Source organism: Orbicella faveolata, unplaced genomic scaffold, assembly GCF_042242905.1.
Source record: "Orbicella faveolata isolate gen_17 unplaced genomic scaffold, um_ofav_v1 contig_14, whole genome shotgun sequence".
NCBI classification, from domain to species: Eukaryota; Metazoa; Cnidaria; class Anthozoa; order Scleractinia; family Merulinidae; genus Orbicella; species Orbicella faveolata.
The window spans coordinates 21,460,312-21,486,558 of NW_028301541.1; the positions used below are offsets into that span (position 1 = coordinate 21,460,312).

General features: G+C 38.2%; 3 protein-coding genes across 4 annotated transcripts; 1 reads left to right on the forward strand and 2 right to left on the reverse strand.

Moving 5' to 3' along the window:
• Positions 1-3,164: 3,164 nt before the first annotated feature.
• Positions 3,165-13,596, reverse strand: LOC110062162 (transient receptor potential cation channel subfamily A member 1-like). Its single transcript, XM_089286076.1, has 17 exons — positions 13,582-13,596; positions 12,797-12,874; positions 12,356-12,463; positions 10,947-11,054; positions 10,068-10,115; positions 9,473-9,658; positions 8,423-8,611; positions 7,976-8,062; positions 7,525-7,610; positions 6,896-7,057; positions 5,929-6,043; positions 5,473-5,642; positions 4,879-4,963; positions 4,688-4,744; positions 4,220-4,285; positions 4,063-4,133; positions 3,165-3,273 (listed from the first exon to the last, which is right to left on the reverse strand). The coding sequence occupies exons 1-17, from the start codon at positions 13,594-13,596 to the stop codon at positions 3,165-3,167; spliced, it is 1,740 nt and encodes a 579-aa protein (XP_089142202.1).
• A 3,196-nt stretch (positions 13,597-16,792) lies between these two features.
• LOC149114500 (uncharacterized) lies at positions 16,793-19,445 on the forward strand. 2 transcript variants are annotated; one of them, XM_089287068.1, is made up of 4 exons: positions 16,793-16,883; positions 17,008-17,132; positions 17,688-17,851; positions 18,518-19,445. In XM_089287068.1, exons 2-4 carry the CDS (start codon positions 17,074-17,076, stop codon positions 19,165-19,167), a joined length of 873 nt encoding a protein of 290 aa, XP_089143194.1. In that variant the 5' UTR covers positions 16,793-16,883; positions 17,008-17,073; the 3' UTR covers positions 19,168-19,445. The 2 variants fall into 2 exon arrangements, with proteins under 2 accessions (XP_089143194.1, XP_089143195.1); XM_089287069.1 differs by having other exon boundaries at positions 16,825-16,883; positions 16,986-17,132.
• Positions 19,446-23,591: 4,146 nt separating this feature from the next.
• On the reverse strand, positions 23,592-25,399 carry LOC149114501 (uncharacterized). Its single transcript, XM_089286078.1, has 3 exons — positions 25,217-25,399; positions 24,390-24,486; positions 23,592-23,788 (listed from the first exon to the last, which is right to left on the reverse strand). Exons 1-3 carry the CDS (start codon positions 25,397-25,399, stop codon positions 23,592-23,594), a joined length of 477 nt encoding a protein of 158 aa, XP_089142204.1.
• Positions 25,400-26,247: the final 848 nt, after the last annotated feature.

Sequence of the window (26,247 nt, forward strand, 5' to 3'; positions counted from 1 at the left end):
AACAAACGTTTACCAAGGCGGATGACTGGATTTGCAACTGTCTTGGTACAGAAAATGGCGATAGCTTTAAGAAAGGAAAATTGCAACTTGTCAGCTTCTAAGTAGGCATAGCTGCTATTTCATTTTCTTTCAAGTACTTGGTGTAAGGGTATCTGGCATCCGAGAACAACCTCGATTCCAGGCCCTGCTTGGATAAATTCTTGCCTGTGATCAGTCACGTGATAAAGGGTGGATTATAAAAGGGATACGTAACATAACATTATATTTGTCTTACCGGATGTTTCAATCTACACGGGAGATCAAAGTCAATGTATTCCTGTAAACAATGAGAATAATGAAACGAAAACACTGTTACGTGTTAGTGAAAAATGTTTGAGAGGCAACTACGTGTATCGAAGAACAATTAGCTTTTTGTATACCTATGCTAGATAAGTCTAATTATGGGTTCGGAATAATTTTCGTTTCTACTGATTTTGGAAAAACAGTTTTTTTCTCACCTTTAGGCTGTGCATGATTTATTTTGGCGCATGGGCAATAGCTTGTGCACATTATTGTTTTCTTTTAACAGGACTTGGATGGTAGAAAACACTTAGCTTGCTCGATTTTTCCCCATGGCTCTCCATGCACGATTTGTTTTCATCAGTTTTTGGTGTGCAAGAATTTGCGGGGGGGATCGCCCAACCTTCTCCACCCCGTACCCTCAAAGAAATAATGGTCAATCCCTTACTGACGGCATAATGTGGATTTCCAGTTTTCTAATAAAATTGTAGAAACTGTATATTAAAATGTACCATTCATTTGCTTGAATTTTGTCAGAAATCCTGATACTGTTATTCCCATATTTACGAAATTACTTAATTTCAATTTTGAACTTCAAATAGTTAGTTTCACTGCCATCATAAGTAGTTTCAAATCGAGGTCCATATGCTAAAAAGTTGACATATTATTAAAAAAAAAACTGTAGAAACGTTAGCAATTGCCATTCGTCAAAATCCAGCTATAAAGGGTATCTCTATTGGCAAGGAAGAGACAAAACTATTACAATACGCTGATGACACAACAGCAATGCTCGCCAACACTAGCTCGGCCAAAGTACTATTTCAAGTATTAGACCTTTTTAAGAATATCTCAGGCCTCAAGATCAATAACACAAAAACCGAGGGTATGTGGATTGGTTCATCAAAAGGAAACAAAGCACAACCGTTTGGCATTAAATGGCCTAACGAGCCAATTAAAGCACTAGGGGTGTACTTCACGTACGACCCAAAACTATTAAAAGAAAAGAATTTCATTGAACGTTTGGATAGTATTAAAAAACTTATCAACATCTGGTCCTCTAGAGGATTATCTGTGTACGGCAAGGTTACAATCATCAAATCATTTCTTATTCCAAAGTTTGTTTATGTCTGCTCGGTGCTGCCTACACCTAAAGAATTAGTGAAAGAATTGAATCAACTGTTATTCAAATTTTTATGGAATGGGACGGATAAGGTCACTCGAGTTTCGGCTATAAATAAATACGAGGAAGGTGGTTTAAAAATGATTGATATAAATTGCATGATTAAGTCTTTAAGGCTGGCATGGATAAAACGTATATTTGATGACAACAACGGAACATGGAAATCATATCTAAAACACTTGCTGGATCCCATGGGAGGGTTTTTCTTTTTAAATTGTAACTATGATATAAAGGATTACAACATCTTCTCTCAGTTCTACAGTGAAATGCTCTCATGGTGGTCGGAGTTTCGTGATTCCTTTGCCCCTCAACGAGATTGGCAAAATATTATTTGGAATAATAAGGAAATTCGTATCGAAAAAAGACCAGTCTTCTACAAAAAGTATTTTGAGGCGGGAGTGATTCGTATCCAAGACCTACATTTTGATTTAACTATAAATGACGCACTCAGCCACTGGTCTGACAAGATAGCCAATATTAGTTATTTGCAATGGGCTGGCCTTCGCCATTCTATACCGTCCTTTTTAAAGAATATCATTTCCTGTCCATCTTTAGCTCCTCCATCCTTCTTTATTGACGACAGCATCTTCGACGTCAGAAAAAAGAAATCAAAAGACTATTACTCACTTCTTGTTCGCAAAATAGCACAATTGCCTAATATCATAAACAAACTGCAGAACGATTTTAACTTTTCTATCGATCAGCTGAGACAAATCTTCAGTCTACCACACTCTGTTGTTCTTGAGTCTTATGTGAAAGGATTTCAATTCAAAGTGCTCAACTCTATTCTGTACACTAATTCAAAATTACACAAAATAGGCTTTAAAACAGACGATCTATGTTCATTTTGCAAGGCAGAACCGGAAACTTTATACCACCTACTTTATCATTGCTCCTTTGTTAAACGATTCTGGAGTGAGTTTCAAGGTTACTGGCACCAAATCTCAAATCAGCAGGTTCATCTTTCCCTCCAAGATGTTTTATTTGGAATATTATCCAAACCATGCCCTTTACTCAACTTACTGAACTATTTTATAATCATTGGTAAACTACTTATATGGGACTGCAGAAGATGCCAAATTCAACCCACAATTCAAGGATTTCGTACTAAAATTGCCATCAAATATGAAACGGAAAGTAAGATCAAAAAGAAAGATTATTTTAAAAAAAAGTGGGTACTAATCCCAAATTAATTTATGTATTATTTCTTTTTTTTTGTTAATCACGTAGATGGCGTTATTATTATTTGAACTTTTTGAACAGCATGACAACTGTAACTGTTTTTTTTTTTTTTTTTTTTTTTGCATTGTTAAAAGCACAAAGCTAATTAAAATATTCTATCTTCTGTTGTATCTCTTAATTTTCAAGCTTTGTAGTATTGTTAGTATTAATTTTTGTGAGCAATGTAATCGCGTTTGTATATTTCATGTGAATAATCTATTAGTAAATAATCTCGGTACTGTTAGTTAATATATAAGTGTGTTCCTCATCATTGTATATTGTAGAGTTGTTATCGTAAGCTAATTATATATTTATTTTTGATTGTAAGTTAATTGTAGATATTTTATTCTTCTGTAAGTAACTTTAATGTAAATAACGTATGTCATTGGTAAATAAAAAAAAAATTAAAAAAAAAATAATAATAATAATAAAAAAAAAAAAAAAAACCTGCCAAAACTGGTTACCTTTCTTGGCATGGTTTCATTCAAGCCACATTCAAGCTTGGCGTGGAAAGAGCAAGAGCGGTCAGCGGAAGAACGAACAGAAGATACAGAAGCATGTTGATAACCAAAGATTTCCATCCAAACGTCTGCCTGGACGGGAAACAATTTGAAAACAACTTGACTAAGAAAGAGAGAAACTTATCACCAAACATTCTATTTTTCTCGTTTAACAACTCTTTTGATTAAGTACAGGCGAGAGAAAAAAATTAAGTTTTCGGTAAATCTTCGTCAGACTTTCCGATTGCTATCGACCAATCGAAGTGTGACACGAGTACTTGGTATTACACCGAACGTTGTCCCATGAGTTTGAGGGTACAAGGGTTCGTGCTGGCACTTAGCAACCTCTTTCACGAAAATTTCGAAAATCTTACTTGAATCTTGGAGGAACGATTAAAAACGAATTAAAACGAGCTAGTTTTGGCAACTGAATGAAGATCACGTTGACTTTACAATATTAACATTTACTATAAATCTACTAGCGTTCTATCGCGAATGCCATTCTCTTATTGGCTACGCTACTCACTATCTGTTCTGTGCTAAAAAATGAGTAGCCTTGAAGTGTGCGGTTGTTAACAAAATGGCGGCTACTGATTTGCGTTTTCGAAGTGTTTGTAAAGAGGATTTGAATAAAGTTTTACACGACTAGTAGATTTATATTAAAACAATTCGATTTTTCGTTCTCAATTTCTTTGCGTGATGGAAATCTCGAGCTTATGATCTAATTGTCACATACTATGCCCCTCTGGCCGCGCGAAAAGTGGGGCGAGAACAAAAACTCGATGAAGAGGGTGGTGGTGAAAAAAAGCTCGCTCGTACGCAAAGGTTTTCTAAGAAGTATATATTAAGGATAAACTAAAATTAAATCGATACTGTCTTTACCATTTTATACTCATAACGTTATAGCAAACAGGGTGGCTCAAACAGTTGATGCGACGATGCTTTAACATGGTCTGCGATAAAAAGCAGATAGAAAAAATTAATTGCAAGGACAAAATCTTGTCTAATAGGGGGAAAAAACCAACCTAAGCTCTCGTACCTTCAGTACTGCCAAAGGATCTTGCCCAGGCTCTGCTCCTTGAATCATCGTGAAATCATATGTTACCTGGTAACACCAACAATTATAATGCAATTACTGAAATGTCTGGGCTGCATGCGTACATTCCTTTCGGAAGATAAACTGCTAGGAGAAATCTCTTTACAAAAATATAGATGATAATTCTACACTGGGAATCCCGACTAGTGAAAAATTCATTGATTCAAGCTGGTATTGGAACCGCGATATCCTCGCTTTATATGTCCACGGCTCTACCACATTCAGCGGGAGGAACAACCGAGTCAGAATAGAAAATCCCACTGTACAGAATATTACTGCAACAAACATGCCTACATGTAACATGACACTGTTCTGATTCTATATTAGAGCCATCTTCACGTAAATAAAATGACAATTTCTGCGCTATAAATCATCTTAATGCGAAATATCAAAAAATATAACAAAACTCACTTTGAAATCTTCACTGTCGGGGTTTCCTTCCTTTGCAATACACTGATCCATAAACCGCTAGAAAGGCGAACAAAAAAGGCATACATAGTCATAACTTGTTTATACCGAAAATCTGAGAAAATCCTAATATGTATTATAAGGTTTCAAACAAACCCCAAGTCATTACTACGCTAGAGTATATTTTGCCTTACTATAGCAATTTCTGGCTTTTTTATCACAAGATGTTGCATCGTTACGATGTCTCCTGGAGCTGATGACGTTAGCACTTCGCGCCATCTATGAAAAGCAAGAAGAGATGCTTAAATATATTTTGATATATCAAGAGTTAATATGCCACCCTTTTATAATCTATTAACTACAGTAAACGCAAGAATTTAAAATAGAAAATGGAAAAAATAAAATAAAAAATAAAATAGAAAATAAGCAGACAGTTGTACTGTCGAAAATTTTGAAGCCTACCCTGCCCTAAACCGAAATTAATATTTCAATTCTCGATATTTTGTTTATGCCCTTATCTATATAAAGTTGAGCCGCAAAAAAAGATCACATTAAAATGACGACGGCCGAATACTTGCACCTCCATACTACATTCACAGTTCAAAAGAACATGATCGTATTAGACGTATTTTGATCACATGCAACGCACGCGCAAATGCCACGTGCGCAAAGCTGGAACTAGTCTACAAGCTTGAACTTTAGCGAGGGAATAGTTGGAGGCATTTGCCTCTTTGTTTGTTTGTTTGTTTGTATTTTTTCTTTCTTTGCTGCTAACATTCTTAACTAACCTGTCGTGACTCGCTATAGCAAGTGACACATTTTTCCTGTCAGCGTTCAATGCGGCGTCCAGAACATTATGATTCTTTTTGTTCAGAAGGATCTCTTGTTCCGGGTAAGACAGCAAGCACGAGACAACTTCTGGGGAATCATGAATGGCGGCCAAGTGTAAAGCGGTGTTCTGGGCGAGAGGAGAAAGATAATTAATCTCTTAAAACCAAATCAAAAAGCACCTCATCCGTAAGGAGTTCCACGCGTAATTATTCCAAAATAAATTATATTACATTAGCAAAGAGGGAGTTTGGAAGGGGTACCTGGGGTTTGATTCGAGTCGGTTAATGGTCGGTCAGCGAAAAATGAGTTCTGGAAAATTTTTCGGACGGGACTTCTTAAATTATTTCTTGGAAATTTCATGATTCAATATGACGACTGCGGCACTCAAACATAACATTTTTAGGTTTTCTTACCTGATTTTTATCAAAGAGGTTAATACATTTAGGGTGGCGCTGTAGAATGTACTGTCCACATTGCTTGGATCCCCTTATGGCAGCGATATGTAGTGCTGTCCTGTCGTTGTGATCTCTGAGAATATGCCATAAGGAAATACAAAACATTTGACACAAAATATATACTCACCCCATTCATTCTGGACTGAAAACGTCCCTTCAGCCTTTTTAACTTTAATCAAAAATTTTAATATTGCGCATTTATAATTAAATTAAACAAAATTACGAAACTCAGATCTTTATTGGGGGAATTCTTTCCCATTTTGATTTGTGTTCTCTTATTACTGTAACTAAAAGTTATTTTTATCTTTTCTGTTACTTTTTCAGTCTTGACCTTTCACGAAACCAACAAGCCGATTAGAGCATTATGTTTTTCCCGCTTTTGCGGCAAAAATCTAACTAATATCAGTTTTACAAACATAAACAAGCGAACATTAGAGTAAATAGCCGACGTTTCGGCGTCATCCTGACACCAATCTCAAGGTTTACAAAACAGTTAAAACTCCAAATTTCAAAGCACCGACGTTTACACCACATCGTCCTGTTATGAAGTTTGAATAAAAAGACCAACTGATGTACAACTGAGAGCAGTTTTCGCTTGAGAGTCGAAAACTAATTGCTTTTGCATCATTGGCTTAAAAAAAATTTGAGGACTCTCGAGAAACATTTTGAAAACAAAACTCGCGCCACTTTATTTCACTTTTAAGTAAAACCAAAACCAATCGTTACTCGTTCGCCCACGTGTTCCCGCGCTTTGCGTCATCTACACGTAATTACTTCGGGTTTTGATTGGTTTACTTAATTTTCAGCGTCCTTTGTGATTGGCCAGAGTGATAACTTTGGGTTTGGTTTTACGACACTCAATAGGAAACCGCTGTAAAATATGTCTGATAAATTTTTATTCTTAGTATATAATCTCTCAGCCTACTTTTCCACAGTTGCACCAAGATTAAGCAAAAGTTCAACAACTCGGTCATGTCCTTCCACGCATGCGAAGTGTAGAGCTGTCTTTCCTTGACTGTTTTTCAGGTTTATGGAACGAATATTCCGACCAGACAGCAACGCTTCAACTATTTCATGCCGGCCATATCTAAAAGGTAAAGCAAATGTATTATTTAAAACTTGAATTTGTTTCTTTTGATTGTTTGTGAGTTTTAGCGCGCTAAACCTCTTCTCTCTACAACCTTTTACCCCTAATTCTCGCCCCATTTCCTTCAAAAACTGAAACGCGATATTGTAATTTTTTACTCGTTTCTCCTAGTTCCCGCAATATGTTCCCACGTGGAATGAACTGAGGCAACTAGCATATGTGCAGTCTGACAAGACTTGGATGAATTTACTTCAAGGTTCGCGCATCTTGAAAAGTTTAACCTAAAATTTTCAAGTTGGTGGTTTGTAATCTGGGTTAATCTTGTCCATCTTTAACCATTCTTCTTCCTTTATATTATCTTAGTAAACTACTATTTTCCGTTTTTCTTCAATTTAAAAGTAAGTTTTGTACGCGGCCAGAGTAACTCAAAATACCGTGACTGAGCTTCTTTAATATATTTTTGGTACCTGGCAGCGCCGTGAAGCGCAGTATCCAGACCATATGACATCACTGTTGTGGCCGCTCTATTTCGCTCCATAAACAATAAGATATTCTGTTGGTGTAACAAATACGCTAAAATGTGTACTGACTTTATGCAAAATGGTTATACTCATAACCTACGAGTATTTTACTGCAGAAATAAAGGGTCTTTTAGGCCATGAAATTGGTGTGAAATAGTATAGGGAATCGAAGAAAGCGTTAACGGAATCCTGACTAGAAAAACAAAACAAACAACAATACAAAACAAAACAAACAACAAACAACAAACAAAACAAACCAAAAAGAGCAGGAATGGTTGAAAGATTGTTACACTTTCTTAAAGTCCTTTGCAGATTGTAGATAGTCTAGGCACAAAGCTGGTGCACAGTCTCCCTTGCACTCTTTTAACTCAAGTTGTAAGTGACATTTTCCTCTTACCTGGAGATGACCATATTTGGCAGCGTAGTGAACTGGGGCAAATCCTGTGATATCCTTTTCAGTTATCAATCGGAAAGCGGCGCGTTTCTAAGTAGAAATAAATGCTTGGTAACTTTACATAATACTTCATCGAATATTTACTTAAAATCGTCCATATAGGAAAATTAGCTTCGAGAGGCTCTTGGGACCAGTATTTGACTGGTTCCTAGTCTTCTCTCACTAGAAAAGAGAGCCATATATTGTGATGGTTGAGGAGGCTCTCTTTTATCATACCCAGGGCTTCGCAAAGTACTCCACGAGGCGACTGGGCACGACTCAGTCGAGTAGAGTGCGGCATTTTCAGATATCCCAGTGGTGTCAAAATATTTTAACAGGGTCTACATTGTCGAAGCCATTGGAACCTCATAAACTGCAGCGGCTAAATAAAATCAGCGATGTATTTCGTACCTGCAGTAATACCTCCATTGTATCTGTATGTTCCACGGCCACTCTTACACAAGATTGCATGTCCACGTCTTTGATCGTGACGTCAGCACCACCGTCAATTAATGCTTTAACAGACTCTGTTGCGCCCTCGGCGGTTGCTAAGAAGAGAGGGGTGCGGCGGAGTTTGTCACGAGGGTCTACTGAAGCACCCTGAACAGAAAAACAGTTAAATCAAGGTCGTTGCCTCCTTTAATTTGTGGACACTCGTTCTGCGCAACGCAGAATGGGGAACATAGATTTTAAGCTTTCTTGATGGAGCTTGTTCAGTTTAAACCGTAAGATGTACACCGTACGAGAAAGGCGTATTGATACATTAAAGATCACGTAAAATCTAGTGTGAATGCGCAGAACGTATACAAAAGAGAAACCGCTGTAGAGTTGACGTAGTTTTAGAAAGTCGACAAATGCCAACTTTTAACACACCTAATAATATACGTGAAAAAAATTACTCGATTCTGATTGGCTGAGAGCAGTTAAGTTCAAGTGTAACACAAGTGCAAAAAGTGTAACATCAGTGTAAATTACACATCGTAATTCTGGATTATGATTGGCTGAAAGACTATAGGGAATTTTCTAAGCCAATGATATCACGTAAAATGATGACGAAAATTTTGTGCGGGAACTTTGAAAAAAGTTTTCACGAATGAGAAAGAAAGAAAATGAGAAAGAGAGATCTTCCAGCATTTCTTCCACGCGAATTTTTTCATGTTTATGTTATTGATAAGCGGCTCGTGCAATTTCAGCTTTTTGAAAAACTCACTCGTGCAAATGAATTCCAAATAGCCCTTTTCACGGTTACCTTTGCTTATTTGCATTACAATAAAATCTAGCATGGATGAGAGGCAATTTCGGGCTATTTTGTAGTTTTATCCCGAAATTGCCTCGCATCCACGTTGGATTACATTGTAATGCAAATGAGAAAAATTAACCGTGAAAAGGGCTATTGAAAGAGAAAAACCGTATGATTACTTATACATATATATATGTATAATAATATATATATATTATTACCTGTTTTAAAAGAAACTGTACAACGACTGAGTGATTGTTGAGCGCAGCCATGTGCAGGGGAGTTAAGCCTTGGCTGTCAATCAATGTTATTTGACAAATGGAGGGATCTTTAGAAACAAAGAGCTGAACAATCTCCAGAGATCCTTGAGCGCACGCCACGTGGAATGCAGTAATTCCTTGACTTCCCTAAATCAATCCAAAGAAATTAAAAATAAGGAAAATACAGAAAAGAATGAATGGATGGAATGAATGGATGGATGGATGAATCAAAGAATGAATGGATGAATCAGCCAGCTAGTCAGTCAGTCAGTCAGTCGGTCAATCAGTGAGTCAATCGGTCGGTCAATCAGTCAGTCGTTCAGTCAGTCAGTCAGTCAGTCGGTGAGTCAGTCAATCAGTCAGTCGGTCAGTCAGTCAATCACTCAGTCGGTCAGTCAGTCAATCAGTCAGTCGGTCAGTCAGTCGATCGATCGATCGATCGGTCGGTAGTTAAGTCTGTCAGTGACATTTATACATCGATAAAGTTGTGATAGACCAATAATCTATTTTGAATATAAATTTAAAATAAATTTATTTTGTCATTAATACTGGTTACCTTTGGCTGTCGAAGAATGGCTCCATTGTCCATACAAAGTTGTACCACCTAAAGCAAAACGATTCAATTATTAAGTTTTGGCCTCACACTTAGAATTGTCATAAGAAGATTGGTTACCTCAGAGTTTCCACTTTCGACTGCCAAGTGAAGCAGAGAGCTTCCCTCGGAATCCACGTTAAAAAGTATGTCCTCCAATAGCCTGTGTTTTGATTTAACTGCCAGCAAAAACAATGCAGTGTTATTACGCGTTTCTTTACTGAGTCGAAGAGCCGGGTGGATAAATGCTTATCTCGAGGCCTCGCAGACCAACTCATTTGGGGTGATTTTGTGTTTTATTCGATTTTAACCTACTGTAAATTTTGTGAAAGATAATAAAATGCCCATAGTAAGTGGATAGAACGAGGAAAAAGCTCTTACGGCTTGGGTTGGAGTCCTTCAATGGAGTCTAAGAATTCCTACCCCGCCTCAGATAAAACAATTATGTCGGCCTCAAGAGTTAAATAGTATACCCATCAACAACCCGAAGTGAAGAACTCTCGAAGGACTCAACCCCAACTCATAACCCAGTCACATTTAGCAACACATATCCATATAGTATACGTCACTCAGTCGGTCGGTCGTTCTTTCAGTCAATCACTTGTTCAGTCAGGCAGACAGTCATTCAGTCAGTCAGTCCGTCCGTCCGTCAGTCATTCAGTTAGTCAACTAGTTAGTCAGTCAGTCCGTCAGTCCGTCAGTCAGTCAGTCAGTCAGTCAGCCAGCCAGCCAATCAGTCAGTCAGTCGGTCAGTCAGCCAATCGGTCGGTCAGTCAGTCAGTCGGTCGGTCAGTCAATCCGTCAGTTATGAAATAATTCAAAATCACACTAGATGATGCTGACCATCTTCAAAGAAAAATTCAACAGCATTCTTGGCTCCCTTTTCAACAGCTCGTGCAGAGGAGTCATGTTGTCGTCGTCACGGCAGTCCGGAGAGGCGCCATGCTCAATCTAGAACGAGATTACGCATCCAAAGTAGACTGGTTAAGTTTCACTCGCCCATACAGTGTCTACTAACTTGGGAATATTGTTGTTGCCGGAGTTGAATTTATACTAGCTAGTGGGACCGAAGCCGTTTCTACATCAGGATACAGAAAGGTATTCTTAGAGTTAAGTGTCTTGCCCAAGAACACGCACAACACAGTGACCCCAGCCTATATTTTGGACGAGACCACTTGGTCTTTAGTATTGCAAGGTTATCGTTAAGTCACCGCACCTCTCATTCATACAAAGTATTCTGACTAGATTTCACGAAAACATTTCACAGACTAGATTTATTGCTTCAATTCAGGCCTTGGGCTACTTAGGTGACGCGAATGATTAGAATATATAATAAGAGCAATGAGTCTAAATATGGTGATGGAATTTACGATAATATGCTTTATCACTTGTACTCATTGGCAATTGTTCATGTTATTGTATATTTCATGTTATTGTATTTTTCCCGTGAAAAATGTGTCGAACTCAGAGAACTTTTATTTCATTTTGAACTGCTTTACTTTGAACTGTTTTATCACTTATACGTATTGGGGATTGTCCATATTATCACTGATATATTTCCATCACCATATTTACACTCATTGTCCTTAATATATTCTAATCACTCGCGTCACCTACACCACTTTTATATCTTTCATTCCCTGATGATACCGTAGAACGGCGAAAGCTTGGGGAAAAAAAGTAGCTCAAGGCCCCAGTTGAATCAATATATCTATTCCGAAATGATACTGAAGGACACTCCAAACGTTTATTTCACAAACTATTAGTTTTTAGGTGAGTATGTTAATTATTGGGAGTTTTTTATTGGGGCGAGGCTCATCCTCCGAGATTTAATTTGTTCAAGACTCGCGAGTTGTCTGGCAAGAGTTGGAGGTAGGGAAAAGAAATCGTGAAGTATTTTACGAGATAGGGCTAACATGGAGAAGAGGTTGGAGCATGCTATCAAGGACTGGGAATTTGAACTTTAACTTCAATTAACTATTACAATTAATTGGGCGAAGAAAGATACTCTCTGAGTCAGTGGCGGATCTAGGGGAGAGGCCCGGGGGGCCCGCTCCCTTATTTTGGGTAAAATAGAAGAAATCACAGACGGAAGAAAAGCCGACAGGGCGAGAAAAACAAAACCGGGCCCCCACCTTAGTTGAACGTCTGGATCCGCCACTGTGAGTGTCCATCTCAGAACACAAGGCGACGATTCTGGTTCCAGTAAGGACCTTTTGATCTACTGCCTATTGAATCAGTTAATTACTAACCAGCAATTTACAGATGGGTACTTTGTCCATATCGGCAGCGATGTGAAGGGCGGTTCGCGAGCTGTGTCCTCTGATGTCTACGTCGCTCTTGGCATGTTCAAGAAAAATCTGAAACATCAAACAGTATTATAATTCAGGTTCCGGAAGAACTTTTGGAGCGCGAAAATAACCTCTACTTCCACCAGTTTCTCTCGCACAGGACAAAACTACCATATAACGACTATGACTCCTAAGGGACACAGAGAGTGTCCTCACTCAGCGGTTTGATATATTGAAGAGAAAATGAATGGTTTGGAAAACCTCTCCCCGGCCCGAAGGAGTGAGTTTACGCAGCTAAATGGGCTTCGCCGAGGACAATGTGTCGATTGGAAAATTATTTATATCCTAGCATACGGCTGCGCATAAAATGCTTCACCACGTTGTTTTGACTTTGTTTTTCACCTCCAGCAGTTTCCTAACAGCCAGGTAACACAGAAACTGGGATGCAGTAATAGCGACGCTTTCTCCAGTTAAACTGACCTGTGGAATGGTAACTCAATCACACGTCAGCTCACATCCAGTAAATGTCAATCACTTGTAAACTTGTTAAACAGGTTTCTAAACAGTGTGCTGTTGTGGTGCAAAAATCCTTCAATCTGTACAGCAACGGACCGTTTCTCAACGCTAACAGCCACTCCCTTGCACTAGAAGGACGCTCGCTTTTATTAGATTCCATAAAGGCAACTGAAAATTATATTGGTTTCGATCAATTGAATGTTTAACTGATTTTCAGTCACATATCCTTTTATTTTATGTGGTACTGAAATCGTAAAGAAACTGCTGAAAACAAATAAACATGGAAATGTACGTTTCACGTTTTAGACCGACAGCCAACACCTCAAGTTGTTCTTCTGATACAGCTGAGTTGAACATTATACTCATCCTAGGCTATCGAAAAGTGAAATGTTTGTGCAGAAGTGAAGGATTTACGAGGATGGAAGCGGATTAAAGTTCATCAAATAGGATTTTTTTTTTGTAATAAGCTGGTGATTGAAAAACTTTCAATTTTTTACTCAGAAACTAACATGATTGTAGACTAACAGTAAGGGTGTTGTTTTCAACAGAAAAATCAAAGGATTAAGTTGCAATTTGCTTTGAAATCAACTGAAAACTCGCCATTGGTTCTTATGTTTGAGCTTAATTAGTACGTACTCGGCCCTAGTTTAACGACTTTATGTCACACTTACAAGACCACAATGCATATTGCTCGCTTATATCATTATCGTTCAACTGAACAAAAATTAAAATTAACAGAGTAATATGAATACAAAACCTAATTCTGTTTTAAGATAATTACTTGATTCATTCAGAAGGCAGTAACAAAAACTGAAGACAAGATACTAGAGTGATAATTTGGGGTCTATTTACGTTGGTGTGTCAAGGGGACTGGGGTGCGAAAACCTTACAGAAATTGTCATGGTTGTACTAACTGCAAATAACAAAACTTTAACCGTCATCATCGTCATCTGAATCTTTGTTTTATGTTTGTTCTATTTTAACAAATTCAATCAAGGAAGGCGAAAGAGAACAGAAATAAAGGACCATTTTGAATGTACTGATTTACGTGAGTGTGGTAAACAGACTCACTGGTACCAGCCACATTTTTGATGGATCACACCAGGCATGCGCAGTAAGAGCCTAGTAGAAACAGTCATCATTGTTGACTGAGAATTAGGTAATATAGGACTCAGCTCTTTGCTTCTAACAAATTCAAGAAAGATAATAGCAAACAGAAGACAAAGTGCCACTTAGAGAGTCTATTTGTACTGATACGAAAAGCCATCATGCTTGTTATCCAGAATACTCAAACACATAACTAAGTGGTGATCTATACTTTCTATATTCAGTGTTATCAACAAAAAGCCTTTCTCAGTTGGTTCACAGAAGACTAAACACGCGATGCAAACAAAGCTAGTTGAAAGTCGCGCTTAACTGAAATTTACTAAAATTATGCTATTCCAAAGCTGAGGTAAAGCACCTGCACTATTTGAATTCTGAATAACGCAATTCTTAACGTAATAACTTAACTGAAATTTTGCTAGAATTATAGTATTCCAGAGCAGGGAAATTTGGTAAATTCGGAATAATTAAATTTAATTGCTTCAGACGTGCTGATTCGCATTCAGCAGCTGAATTCACGCACAGCATGTGCGAAATTGAAAGACGACATTTCCTTTCAACAAATAATATCAATATTTTGTAAATTTGTTGTGATAAAAGAGATATAGTTAAGTTTGACTTAAGTGTCCTTCCTCAGTTGGTTCATACAAGACTAAACACGCGCTTAACTGAAATTTACTGGAATCATAGTATTCCAGAGCTGGGGAAATCACCTGCACTATTTGAATTCTGAAGAACGAAATTCATGTGTTGCAGACGCAGTGATTCGCATTCAGCAGCTGAATTCATGCACAGCATATGCGAAATTGAAAGGTGACATTTCCTTTCAACAAATATCAATATTCTGCTAATTTGTTTTGATAAAAGAGACATATTTTTAAAAGTTTGGCTATAGTGTCCTTAAATTGAAGAGAAATAAAAAGCAATTTCCTCCCAAGAACAAAACACGTTGAACTTGAACAAAATTTCCTCTGAGTGTGAGAAAAGTATACGACGAAGTAGGCTTAGAATCCCTTTTTTTCTCGAGGGGGGAGGGGGGGGGGGGCGGGGGCGGGTGGAGTTCAGAAATACACAAAGTCAGATTTACAAACATTTAAACTCATCGTTAAAAACATTTATACAGGGTTTATCTAGATGTATACACTTGCACAGGCGTCGTGTTCTCATTGCTGTCAAATTAAGAAGTCCTGAAAGTTTGTTTGATTTATTGACAAAATTATCACAGCTCAGTTTTCCACGAGGGGGAAAGATCATTTAATTTTTCTCCCTCTAAATCGATTTTCAACAAACGTTCATGTTTTACGCAATTCTTCAAAAAATAATCATGTGTTATAAGATTTCGTGTCTACGAAGGAGAAAACTCTTCTACGATTACGGGTTTCAAAAAGTAAAATTATAACGTCACTATTTAATGGATCTGAATTCTGCTGTGCCACTTTTGTTGATTCAGGTGGAATCAAACTTAGAAGCAATTTTAATCAATTGAGCGTCACTGTATGAGAAAACAAAGGAGGATTTTGTGGATTGCTGTTCATCAAATTTGATTTATTTGTGATAGGCTGTCAAGGAAACAAAATTCAGACATTCTGGAGATTAAAAAACTTTCAATCATTTCAGTCAGAATGCAATATGACTGTATAGACTGAAAGTAAGGTTTTCAACAGAAAAATCAAAGGATTAAGTTGCAATTTGCTTTGAAATCAACTAAGAAACACGCCACTCGTTCTTATATTTGAGCTCTTTACTCTTAATAAATTATAGAAAGATAACAACAAACAGAAGACAAAGTGCCACTTAGAGAGTCTATTTGTACTTATACGAAAAGCCATCACGCTTGTTATCCAGAATACTCAAACACATAATTGAAGTGGTGATCTATACTTTCTATATTCAGCGTTATCAACAAAAAGCCTTCCTCAGTTGGTTTATACAAGACTAAACACGCGATGCAAACAGAGCTAATTGAAAGTTGCGCTTAACTGAAATTTACTGGAATTACAGAAAAACGAAAATTCTGAAAAAACGAAATTCATTTGTTGCAGACGCAGTGATTCGCATTCAACAGCTGAATTCATGCACAGCATCTGCGAAATTCAAAGATGACATTTCCTTTTAAAAAATATCAATATTTTGCTAATTTGTTTTGTAAAAGAGATATATTCAAGTTTGGCTATAGTGTCCTTAAATTGAAAAGAAATAAAAAGCAATTTCCTCTCAAGAACAAAACACTTTGAACTTGAATAAAATTTCCTCTGAGTGTGACAAAAGTAGACGAGGAAGTAGGCTAAAGATCTCGGGGGGCAGGGAGGTGGAGTTCAGAAATACAGAAGGTCAGCTTTACAAACATTTAAACTCATCGTTAAAAGTATTTACACATGGTTTATCTAGATTATGCACTTGCGCAGGCGTCATGTTCTCACAGCTGTCAAATTAAAAAGTTCTGAAAGTTTATTTTATTTCTCGACAAAGTTATCACAGCTCAGTTTTCCACGAGGGGCAAAGATCACTTAATTTTTTCCCTCTAAATCGATCTTCAGCAAACGTTCATGTTTTGCGCAATTCTGCAAAAAATAAGCATTTGTTAGAAAATTTCGTCTCTACGAAAAAAAAACTGTTCTTCAATTTTTTTAAGAATTCTGCTTTGTCAGTTTCGTTGATTCAGGTCGAATCAAACTTAAAAGCAATTTTAATCAATTGTGCTTTGCTAAGAAAACGAAACGTGCCATGCCCATTAACACTAATTATAATTAATAAAGAACTGATATTCTATTGGATAAATGCAATATCGACGAGTACTAAACAAACCAAGACACACATAAGATTAAGCGGCTCTTCATCAAGAGGCCCATAACGTTTTGAACGAGGAGCAGTAAGTATTGAACAAGCCATGTCTGGCTTCCTCCGTTTTAACTTGCTATTCTGTGTTTTGTTTTAGTTTGTATCTTAAATTTCATACTTTCTTCCTTTTTTGATTTATCATCTGTACTGAGCAGAGACTTTTTGTGTTGAGTCAATCAACGGAACTTCTTGAAGTTTTACTGCTTCAACGCACCTCCAAAATGTTCTTCCACGTTAGTTTCGCTTTGGTTTTACTCTCCAGCAGTGCTTTAACACCAAGGTAAGATAAATAAGATAACTATATAATTATCTAAATCGTTTAAAATGCGATTTTCTTGAATCTTTCTCATTTTAGCCGCTTTACTTGACAACTCCAACAAATAAATACATAACGTCCTCTGGAAACAAAAACTTTCGATATCGACAGTGGATGAAGGTTCCGCTATAGACTACGTTTGCGGTAGACCCGAATTCAATTCTTGAGCTAGGCTTAAAAATGTCCAACTGGTATTTCTGAAAACATGCATTTGTGATTTTGAACCTTGAGCCTTTAATTCTCTACCCAATACGTCACTTCCAAAGGTAAAACGTTTTAAAAATACTTAATATTATATTTTAGTCCAAAGCCGCCACTTTTACGATCATAACAACAGTCGTAGTAGTATTAAGTTGCTGACTTCCCAAGTCTTACGTTTTTAAAGGAATTTCATTCTTCTATAAAACTCGGTTTTTCAGTCGGGTATCTTTCTTTCAGTCGTATATACTCTCAAAATTCCTTGAAACCGAAAGAGGAACTATTATTAAATCATACTGTATTGTCTTTTAAAACCATCAGGGGTCAGGAGCAGAAGAGGAACAGAATGTGTGTGTTAGACATCGATGAAAAAGGCAATCTTTACATTTACAAATTTGCACTACTCTGCAAGAACGAAATTATCAAGCGACTGATCAATGGATCTTATCACCTCGCAGAATCGAGTGACCGACTGAGTACAATAGGTAATTCATTGATAAAACTCTTTTCATGGCATGTATGTGATCTTCAATGTGAGAAACTTACTCTTGAAATGATCGTTTCATATTCTTTACTAAGGAGAATATATATACTGTTAGGCTATGATTAAATAATCCATGAGGTTATTATTGTACGGCTTTTTCCTTGGGTCATCTGCAGGAAGCCTTAATCATTAATCTCTGAGTGCTTCTCTGTCTGAGATCTTGGCGATATACCGGGAGGGCTTATTTTCGCCGTAGGCGTATTTTGAGGGGGCGGAAAACAGTTTTGGGAAAGTAGCAGTATGTTGAAAACGTATTTTGCGTATTTTGAGGGGGCGGAAAACAGTTTTGGGAATGTTGCAGTATGTTGACAACAGTGCTTGTAAAAGATCCAGTTTGCCACGGAAATCCTGTAAAATTAAGGGTGGGTTCCGTTGAGGTGATCTGGTTCAGGATCAGTGATCCTAGATCTGTCTGGATCATGGTGTATCAAAGGAACCGATGAATCCATGACCAGAGTGGATTCATCGGTTCTTTTGATGCACCATGATCCAGACAAATCTAGGATCACTGATCCTGATCCAGATCACCCCAAAGGAACGCAACCTAAGAAGTAAATTTAAGGCTTTAGTTCTTGATTTTCTTTTCTTTTCGGCTTTGAATATACAGGACAAAGCAAAGCAAACCCAGCCTTGAATTGCAAGGACTTGAAACACAAAGCGCCATCACTCGTGTCAGACGTCTATTGGATAGATCCAGATGGTGGTTCCCATGATAACGCATTCCAGGCCTACTGCGACCAACAGACGGACGGTGGGGGCTGGACACTAGTTTGGAGCTACACCTTTACAGCTTACTCATATTTCACGAGTAGCTCAAACGCTGTCACGCCGCGTCCAAGCTGGATAGCTTATTATGCTAACACTCAATTGTCTACAACAGTTCCTTTGAATGAGACACATTACGAGGCCATGAACTTTTCTTTGTGGCGCACCATTGGCAAAGAATTCCTGATCAAGAGCAACATCAACAACTGGATCTCATGCAAGAATGGCTTTGGCAGCTTGGTGGAACAGAAGACGGGGTCAATCACTTGTAAACTGGTTAAACAGGTTTCTAATCAGTGTGCTGGAGTGGTGCCAACATCGTTCCGTTCACTGTCCTACGGACCGGCCCTCCAAGCAAGCGGCTACTACTATTTCTTTGATGGTAGCACACGATATTACTCGTCTTACCCTACCCATGATCCATGTGGAAGAGGCCAAGCAAATCAGTTAAAAGGTGTGGCTAATCCACACGGAAACATTTTCGTTCGTTAAAAGTTCAGCCTTCGCTAAGTTTGATGTAAAGGTCAGTTTTCCAATGCATACTTAATTAACGGTCTTTTTGGGTTATTTAGGTGCATGTTACTGTGGTAGACAAGACATAATTCAGTGTATGTAATTCACTTAAAAAAAGAAATAGCTAAGTAGAAGAGCAATTTTTCATGCATGTCAATTTTAATCAAAGTTAAAAATATGACATTTGTCACGTTTCGTTATATTATAGAAAGCGGCCAAAAAAATCAATAAATATGTGGTTTTATGTTTACGGGAAATCAGTGTGTGTTGATTCCATTCTTTCTCTCAAGTCTGTGTTCGTCTTCCTCTATTAACTCTACCCTTACACATTTTTTTATGTTTTGTGTTGAGTGATATCATATCCCTTGTGAAACGAAATGTTGCACTGTTCTAACTCTAAAATTAAGCCAAAGAATTTCCTACTTCCTACATGCAGATAAGAGAGTTTCTCTCGTTCACGTTCTAGCTATTGTTTTTATTTTCTTTCTTTTTCCTGCCAGACATCCTTCTCTATTTTTTTCCAGTCTGTCTTCTCCTCTTTTTTAGGTTTCGGTGTTTGAATCTTTTCTCTGGTAAAAAAAGGTCGCTACACCTTTGTCTTTTTACAGTTACATTGCCTGAGCCACCAATCAACGCACTTTTTGCGTTAATTGCTTTTCCTGAAGTTTTTCAACTGAGCCTGGCATGGTATAAAAAGCCAGTAGTAATCTTTTAGTTTGACTTGGGAAAGTCGAATGGACGCAAGGATTGTTTTAGGATCCAACAAAAGGCAAAATTGTACATAGGTACTGAGTTTGCGGAACAAAGTGTGATTGAGACATAAACCATTTAAAGGGCTGACCAGAAAAAGAAGGTTGTTCCCTTCAAGTTTATTATCTTGTTTGAGACCTTTTATAATATAGCTTTCGTTGTGCTTGCAAATATCTAGTAAGTTTTTTGCTATAAAAAATATATTTTTATAACAACGTGATGATGTCATAGAAATCCACAGAAACGTATGCCTAATACATGACATCGAATCAATTGCAGTTTTAAGATTTTTGTTCCTATGTATGCATTTATGAAAACTGTATCTAAAAAAAAATTACCCTTCGTGTAAGGCATGCGCAGACGATATAAAAACTCCAAAAAAAATTTCAGTCTGTTTGTTTTTCGAAAAACTGGTTCGAAAAATCGGATATTTCGAGAAATCGGGGTAAAATTACAGTGTTCGACTAAGGAGAGGGAAACGACTTTTGTTTCGATTTATCGGAAAGTTCGAAGAAATGAGGGTTCGAGAAATCGGGATTCCACAGAAGTTATTTTGAAACCTCGAATACTCTATGACCTCGATCGACAACCTAGTAAAATCAGGAACTTATAAAAGAAGCAATAAATTCTTCCTCGTACGAGAAGAAAATGTAAAACTGCTTTTTGTGGAGCCATTCAGAACGGCTCTTTTCAGAACAACCACAAAAACAAAAGTCTAGGTCTTAGTTTGCTTTGATTCTCTCATTATTTTGTTGATAGAAGTCATATCCATCTCGTGGATTTCCACGATACACATTTAAACGATATATGGCTTTTTCAACGCAGATTTCCTGAAGCATTAGATCATTTGACCTTAGCTCCGTCTTGACAAGGCAAACGTCAGAGAAAGTAGCCTACAAGCCTGACTTTAACTACCTTTTAGAATGTTTTCTCCCAAGTACTTTTGCCCGAATCATCAGCTTTTTGCCCGAAAAATTTCAAAAATTTCTGTAACTGGGGGGACTGCAGCCCTCCCGCTCCCTCGGCCCGTACTCCTATGCATGTTAAGGATACATAATGACACAAAAGGGTTTATAACACACTGGAATTATAAAATAAAGGGGAACTAAGAAAACAAGACCATGAGCGCAGACCGAGGATAAGGAATAATAGGCTGCAATCCCTTGGGGGAACATACAGGAACAATGAAATAATAAAACATAAAACAAAAGGGCAAGGAAGAGAAAAACAAAAACACAAAGAAACCACCAAAGGGATGGTAGCCTGAGCGCCAGTAATCCGGCTAGGGCATTAGACACCCTTTCAGGCTACCATAGGGAGAATTAAGAAATTTAGGACCTAAGCCCAGTAAACATATAAAAGATAAATAATGAAACAAAAGGGTTTGTATAACACGCTGCGAAAAATAAACATAACAAAGCCTTTTTGGCTTCTCAGCACTGGTAACGCACATCGTAATAAAAATGGTCTTGGCTTCTCAGCCCAGCATACAAAATAAGAAGGCCTCATTGGCTTCTCAGTCCAACTTAACAGGTCTTTTCGGCTTCTCTGTCCAAGTTATACTCTGAGGAAAGCAATTTAAAAAGACCTTTCCGGCTTCTCAGTCCAAATTAAAAGACCCTCTTGGCTTCTCAGCCCTAGCAACACACAACGGGGAAAGAAATTGTAACGAAATCATCTTGGCTTCTCAGCCCAACATCTACGAAATAATAAGACCCCCTTGACTTCTCAGCGCAACTTCATAGGTGTTCTCGGCTTCTCAGCCCAACTTAACAGGTCTCCTCAGCTTCTCAGCCCAACTAATACTCTGGGAAATACAGTATAAAAGATCTTTTCGGCTTCTCAGCCCAAGTTAAAATACCTTCTTGGCTTCTCAGCCCTGCTAATTGTACTCTGAGGAATGAGATCATGTAGTAACATCTTCTTGGCTTCTCTGCCCACATTCCGGGTGGACCGTAACAAAGCCGTGTACAAGCACGTGAAAGATATGACGAGCGGGCTAAACGAAATACAAAAACATGCCGGGACGGCAAAAAAAAAAAACAAAAACAAAAAAAAAATTACGCAAACGGCAAATAAGCAGCAACGAACGAAGCAAACGAAAAATATCGGAAGTTAAACCGTGAAAACAACTAGGAGAGGCAGCGAGATAGCGAGGGCGAAGGTACACAACAGAAAGACAAGCGAAACATATACATACGAACAGGGGAAATGAACGGAAACAAATGGCGAAGAAAGCCGGCACAAAACAAAGCAACTGAAAAACCTGCAACTTTTGGTGAAGAACTGCAGCCTGGACGGCCTCAGTGCCTTGAACGGCCGGAGCTTGAACAACTTCATCCGCCATGGAAGCAAATTATTAGAGCGAGCAAAGGATAAGGTGCTTCGAGCACGCTAGCTAGTTACGTGAAAGTGATCTGAATACATTGGGCAGTCGGATCTAAGACAAGATAATAGAGTGATAATTTGGAGTCTATCACTTACGTTGGTATGTCAAGAGTCTTACAGAATCTGTCATGGTTGTACTTACTACAAATAACAAATTCAATCAAGGAAGGCAATAGCGAACAGAAAAAAAAGACCGCTCTGAATCAACTGATTTACGTGAATTGAATGTGGTAAACAGACACGTCCCAGCCACATTTTTGATGGATCGCACGAGGCATACGCAGCAAGAGCCTGGTAGAAATTGTCATAAATGTTGACTGAGAATTAGGTAATATAAGACTCAGCTCTTTGCTTCTAACAAATTCAAGAAAGATAATAGCAAACAGAAGACAAAGTGCCACTTAGAGAGTCTATTTGTACTGATACGAAAAGCCATCATGCTTGTTATCCACAATACTCAAACACATAATTAAGGGATGATCTATAATGATCACATCTTTTATAATGTATGTATTCTGTAAATCCTAAAATTTCGCATTTTCATTTTCCTCTTTTTTTCAGAAAAATATTGTTTTTCCTGCCGAGGCTGAATATTTTTATTTTCCAGCCCATTTTAGGCTGAAAATATTCTTGTGAATATTCTTAGATTCAGGATCATATGACATTTCTATTTTCGATTGTATTTGGAGTCTGGATGGTGTTGAAGTAATTTTGCAGCGAGTCTGTAGGCATCAAAGCCTGACAGGACGTACATAACGTATTGCTAAAGTGTTGTAAGCATCGAACATACAGCTAGTGTTGTTTTTGTTGTGCGTAAATATGTGTTAAGGATACCTTTACGCTATCCGTTAAGAAGCGTAAAGATTCCTTATCGAAATCTTTACGCAATGCGTAAAGGAGCGCACAGCGAAGCCGTCGCCGAAAGAACCGAGAGTCGGCCAGCAAAGCGAGTCGGTCATCTCTCGCGACTTTGCTCCTGCCGCAACGCATTAGATATTCACCTCAGCTGAACAAGTAAAGACAGCTTACATTCAATTCCAACTTTTCGCCCTCGCTCGTAGTTTTGTTCCCCCTCGCGTGCTTTTGCAAATAATGAACGCTTGCTACGTAGTCTAATAATTGGGTTCGCCACGCTACTTTTTCTTCTAATCTGTTTTGCCCTGACGAGGGGTTAACACCCAAAACGTCCTCTTACAAATTCACTCCGGTGGTTAATTTAACTTTAACAACAGCTGAGGACTAAACAAAGCATGACCCGATCACTTTTATTCTGCCAAAAAACCTACTTTCACAAGGTTCTCGTCCCTTGTCCGGACCGCCGTGTGGAGTGGTGCATCGTGGCTCTCATCCAGAAGACTTGCGTCAGCTCCAGCCTCCAGGAGCATTTCTATGATTTTCACGTGACGTCCTAATATGGCATTGTGAATTGGAGTTCTTCCTGACTTATCTAGGAGATTCAAATCTAAACAGGAAAACATCGAATATCATTATTTTGGTTGTGGAAGTTTAAGAGTAAACTGGTACAACTCGTAAGACTCATGTGCGTCACCAAACAAAGTTGTTTGTCATTGGGACAGCGCTACAAGTGCTGAATGCGATACTCGCTGTGAAAAAATAGAACGCATTGATATTTTCAGTGTGGATTTTTAAAACTGGGTTGAATGGAAGAGGTCTTGAGATGCAGTTTCGATCGTAAGACTCGTACTCAACTATTTAACTAGTGTAACTGCATCTCATTATAGGCACTTAGAATTTTCAGATCGGGTGGAAAAAAGACTCCTTGTCAACGCTTACAAGTCTTACAAGTTACGATCGAAACTGCATCTTACAAATCAAAGACACTATACCATGTTGTAGGTCACCATACTCGTTTGCGAGAAAATGACGATTTACCCCTATGGCGAGGTCCAGCTGTAAAGAAAAAGCCGCCATTTTTTAATGGGCGCGCGCTAATCTTGCGTGAAATTATGCGCAGTAGGGATGCGCAGTGCAATACTGGGGAATGACCTTAATCGCGTCGTTTTGCCTAAGAACTCGTTTTGTAGTTAAAAATTACTCATTACCAGGCTCTTTGCTTAAGATGTTCTTAACTTCAGCCTCGTCTCCAGTCGAAGACGCCTGGTGTAGTTTAAATGGTTTCGCTTTGTCTTTATCTTTCCCCTGTAGACAAAAGATTCAAATTAATTGTACAAAACTGATGAAACTGATGAGGAACAAAACAATGAAGTATTCTCAGAAAATTAAACGTGCAAGGTACTAAGACGTTGCCCAGTGTTAAAATCACAATAACAAGGTGTTTGAGAATAAAGAAAGAACTATATGAGGAGCACATAGAGTGGCTTTCGATTGAGTGTGGCAAAACCAGTGCAGTCACTCTAGCCAATCACAAAGGACACAGACAATCCGGTGAGTCAATCAAAACTCGAAGTAATTACATGTCGCTGATACGAAGCGCGGGAAAACGAGTGCGAACGAAATCACGATTGGTTTTGGTTTTACTTCTGATTGGATGAAAAAGTGGCACGACCTTTTTTAAGCCAATCGTGTAGCGAAGTAACGCAAAAACACTTACTCTTATACACTCAAGTGAAAACCACTCTATGTGATTAAAACATGAATGAATGAATGAATGAATGAATGAATGAATGAGTAAATCAGTGAGTGAATACATGTTCGACATGATAATCGTGGTGTGTAGTCAATTTAGCAATCGAAAAAAATGAAAAAAAATAAAATAAAAGCTAGCGAAGCTTCAGACAACTATGTTTTGCTTAATTTACAAGAAACATTATTGGAAGATTTTCGAATTTTTCGGAATATTTTCGTATGTTTTTGAGCCTCGGGTCATTCCGATCAAATCGTTTCAATCTAACACTGTTGCCATGCTTACTGTTTCGTCATCATCCGCAGTATCTGTTGCGTCATAGTGGTTACTAGCCATTGACTGGAGAGACAGCTGACTCAATGCCATGGCTCGCTGGCGCCGGTCCAGTGGAGGACTTCGATTTAAAGGTACCAACGGTAATACCTCGTCACCAGGTCCCTCCGGTTGCAGTGAGACATTCGAGTCCATTGCAGTGTAAAGGATTGTAAGGTTGTCTTGTAAATTGCAACAAAATCAGGAAGTAAATCTTAGAATAAGTCGCCGTCCCCGCTTTATTTCTATGGTTAGGCCTACCGTCCTCACTAATCCGTGACCAAAACGGAGCTTTTCGAAAACGTTCTTCAAACCGGAGGAATTTTCGTGTGGACAGAAAACATTTCGAAAACGGGGCTTTTGGAAAACCATGCGATTTCCCTGCCCAAACAGAAATACAAAATAACCGGTGATTGTTGCGTTTTCAGATTTCTCTGGCGTAGTGTATGTAATTTGTCAATCCACAAAGCAACAATCCCAGTTTCACCCACGGTTTAGCAAAGTGATCAGTGGCGGACCTAGTGGAGGGACCCAGAGGTTCGGTGCCCCCCTTATTTTGGGTAAAAAAAGGAAAAACCACAGAAGGAAGAAGCAAACCACCCCCCTCCCCTTTCTTAGCTCAAGGTCTGGATCCGCCACTGGTGATTATCAGTATGACCAATGGAAAGTTAAGATAAAACGTCAACAAAAGTTGAGCAAAGTTAAATATTTGACGGCAGAAGTCGAAAAATCGATTTTTCTCTTATTCCGTTCACAAAATAGTCCCTAAGGCAAGATATTAAATGTGATCTATTTTATTCAAGTTCGTTAAATTCGAGACTAATCGACAGGAACGATGTTTCCCTCAACGATCGCCAAATTGGCCGAACGCAAAGGCTGGAAATTAGAAATCTAAACTTAATTTTAGTTCGCCTGTAAAAGAGAACCAAAACTTCTCGATACTTTTTCTCGGAAGACAAATTATTCAGCTATCAAAATCAGGTCATATCTTGACTTGAGTGCCA

Bases quoted from the DNA above. Each gene is read 5' to 3' on its own strand.
- LOC110062162 (XM_089286076.1), bottom strand. The intron at 6,044-6,895 runs GTAGGCTGAGAG...GCATATTCTCAG, and splicing joins CTTGGTGCAACTGTGGAAAA to AGATCACAACGACAGGACAG. The intron at 4,964-5,472 runs GTTAGTTAAGAA...TGCTTTTCATAG, and splicing joins GCTATAGCGAGTCACGACAG to ATGGCGCGAAGTGCTAACGT.
- LOC149114501 (XM_089286078.1), bottom strand. From the start codon at position 25,399: ATGGACTCGAATGTCTCACTGCAACCGGAGGGACCTGGTGACGAGGTA. The intron at 24,487-25,216 runs GTAAGCATGGCA...TTTTGTCTACAG, and splicing joins CTGCGGATGATGACGAAACA to GGGAAAGATAAAGACAAAGC. The intron at 23,789-24,389 runs GTAATGAGTAAT...TTTCCTGTTTAG, and splicing joins CATCTTAAGCAAAGAGCCTG to ATTTGAATCTCCTAGATAAG.
- LOC149114500 (XM_089287068.1), top strand. From the start codon at position 17,074: ATGTTCTTCCACGTTAGTTTCGCTTTGGTTTTACTCTCCAGCAGTGCT. The intron at 17,133-17,687 runs GTAAGATAAATA...TAAAACCATCAG, and splicing joins AGCAGTGCTTTAACACCAAG to GGGTCAGGAGCAGAAGAGGA. The intron at 17,852-18,517 runs GTAATTCATTGA...TTGAATATACAG, and splicing joins TGACCGACTGAGTACAATAG to GACAAAGCAAAGCAAACCCA.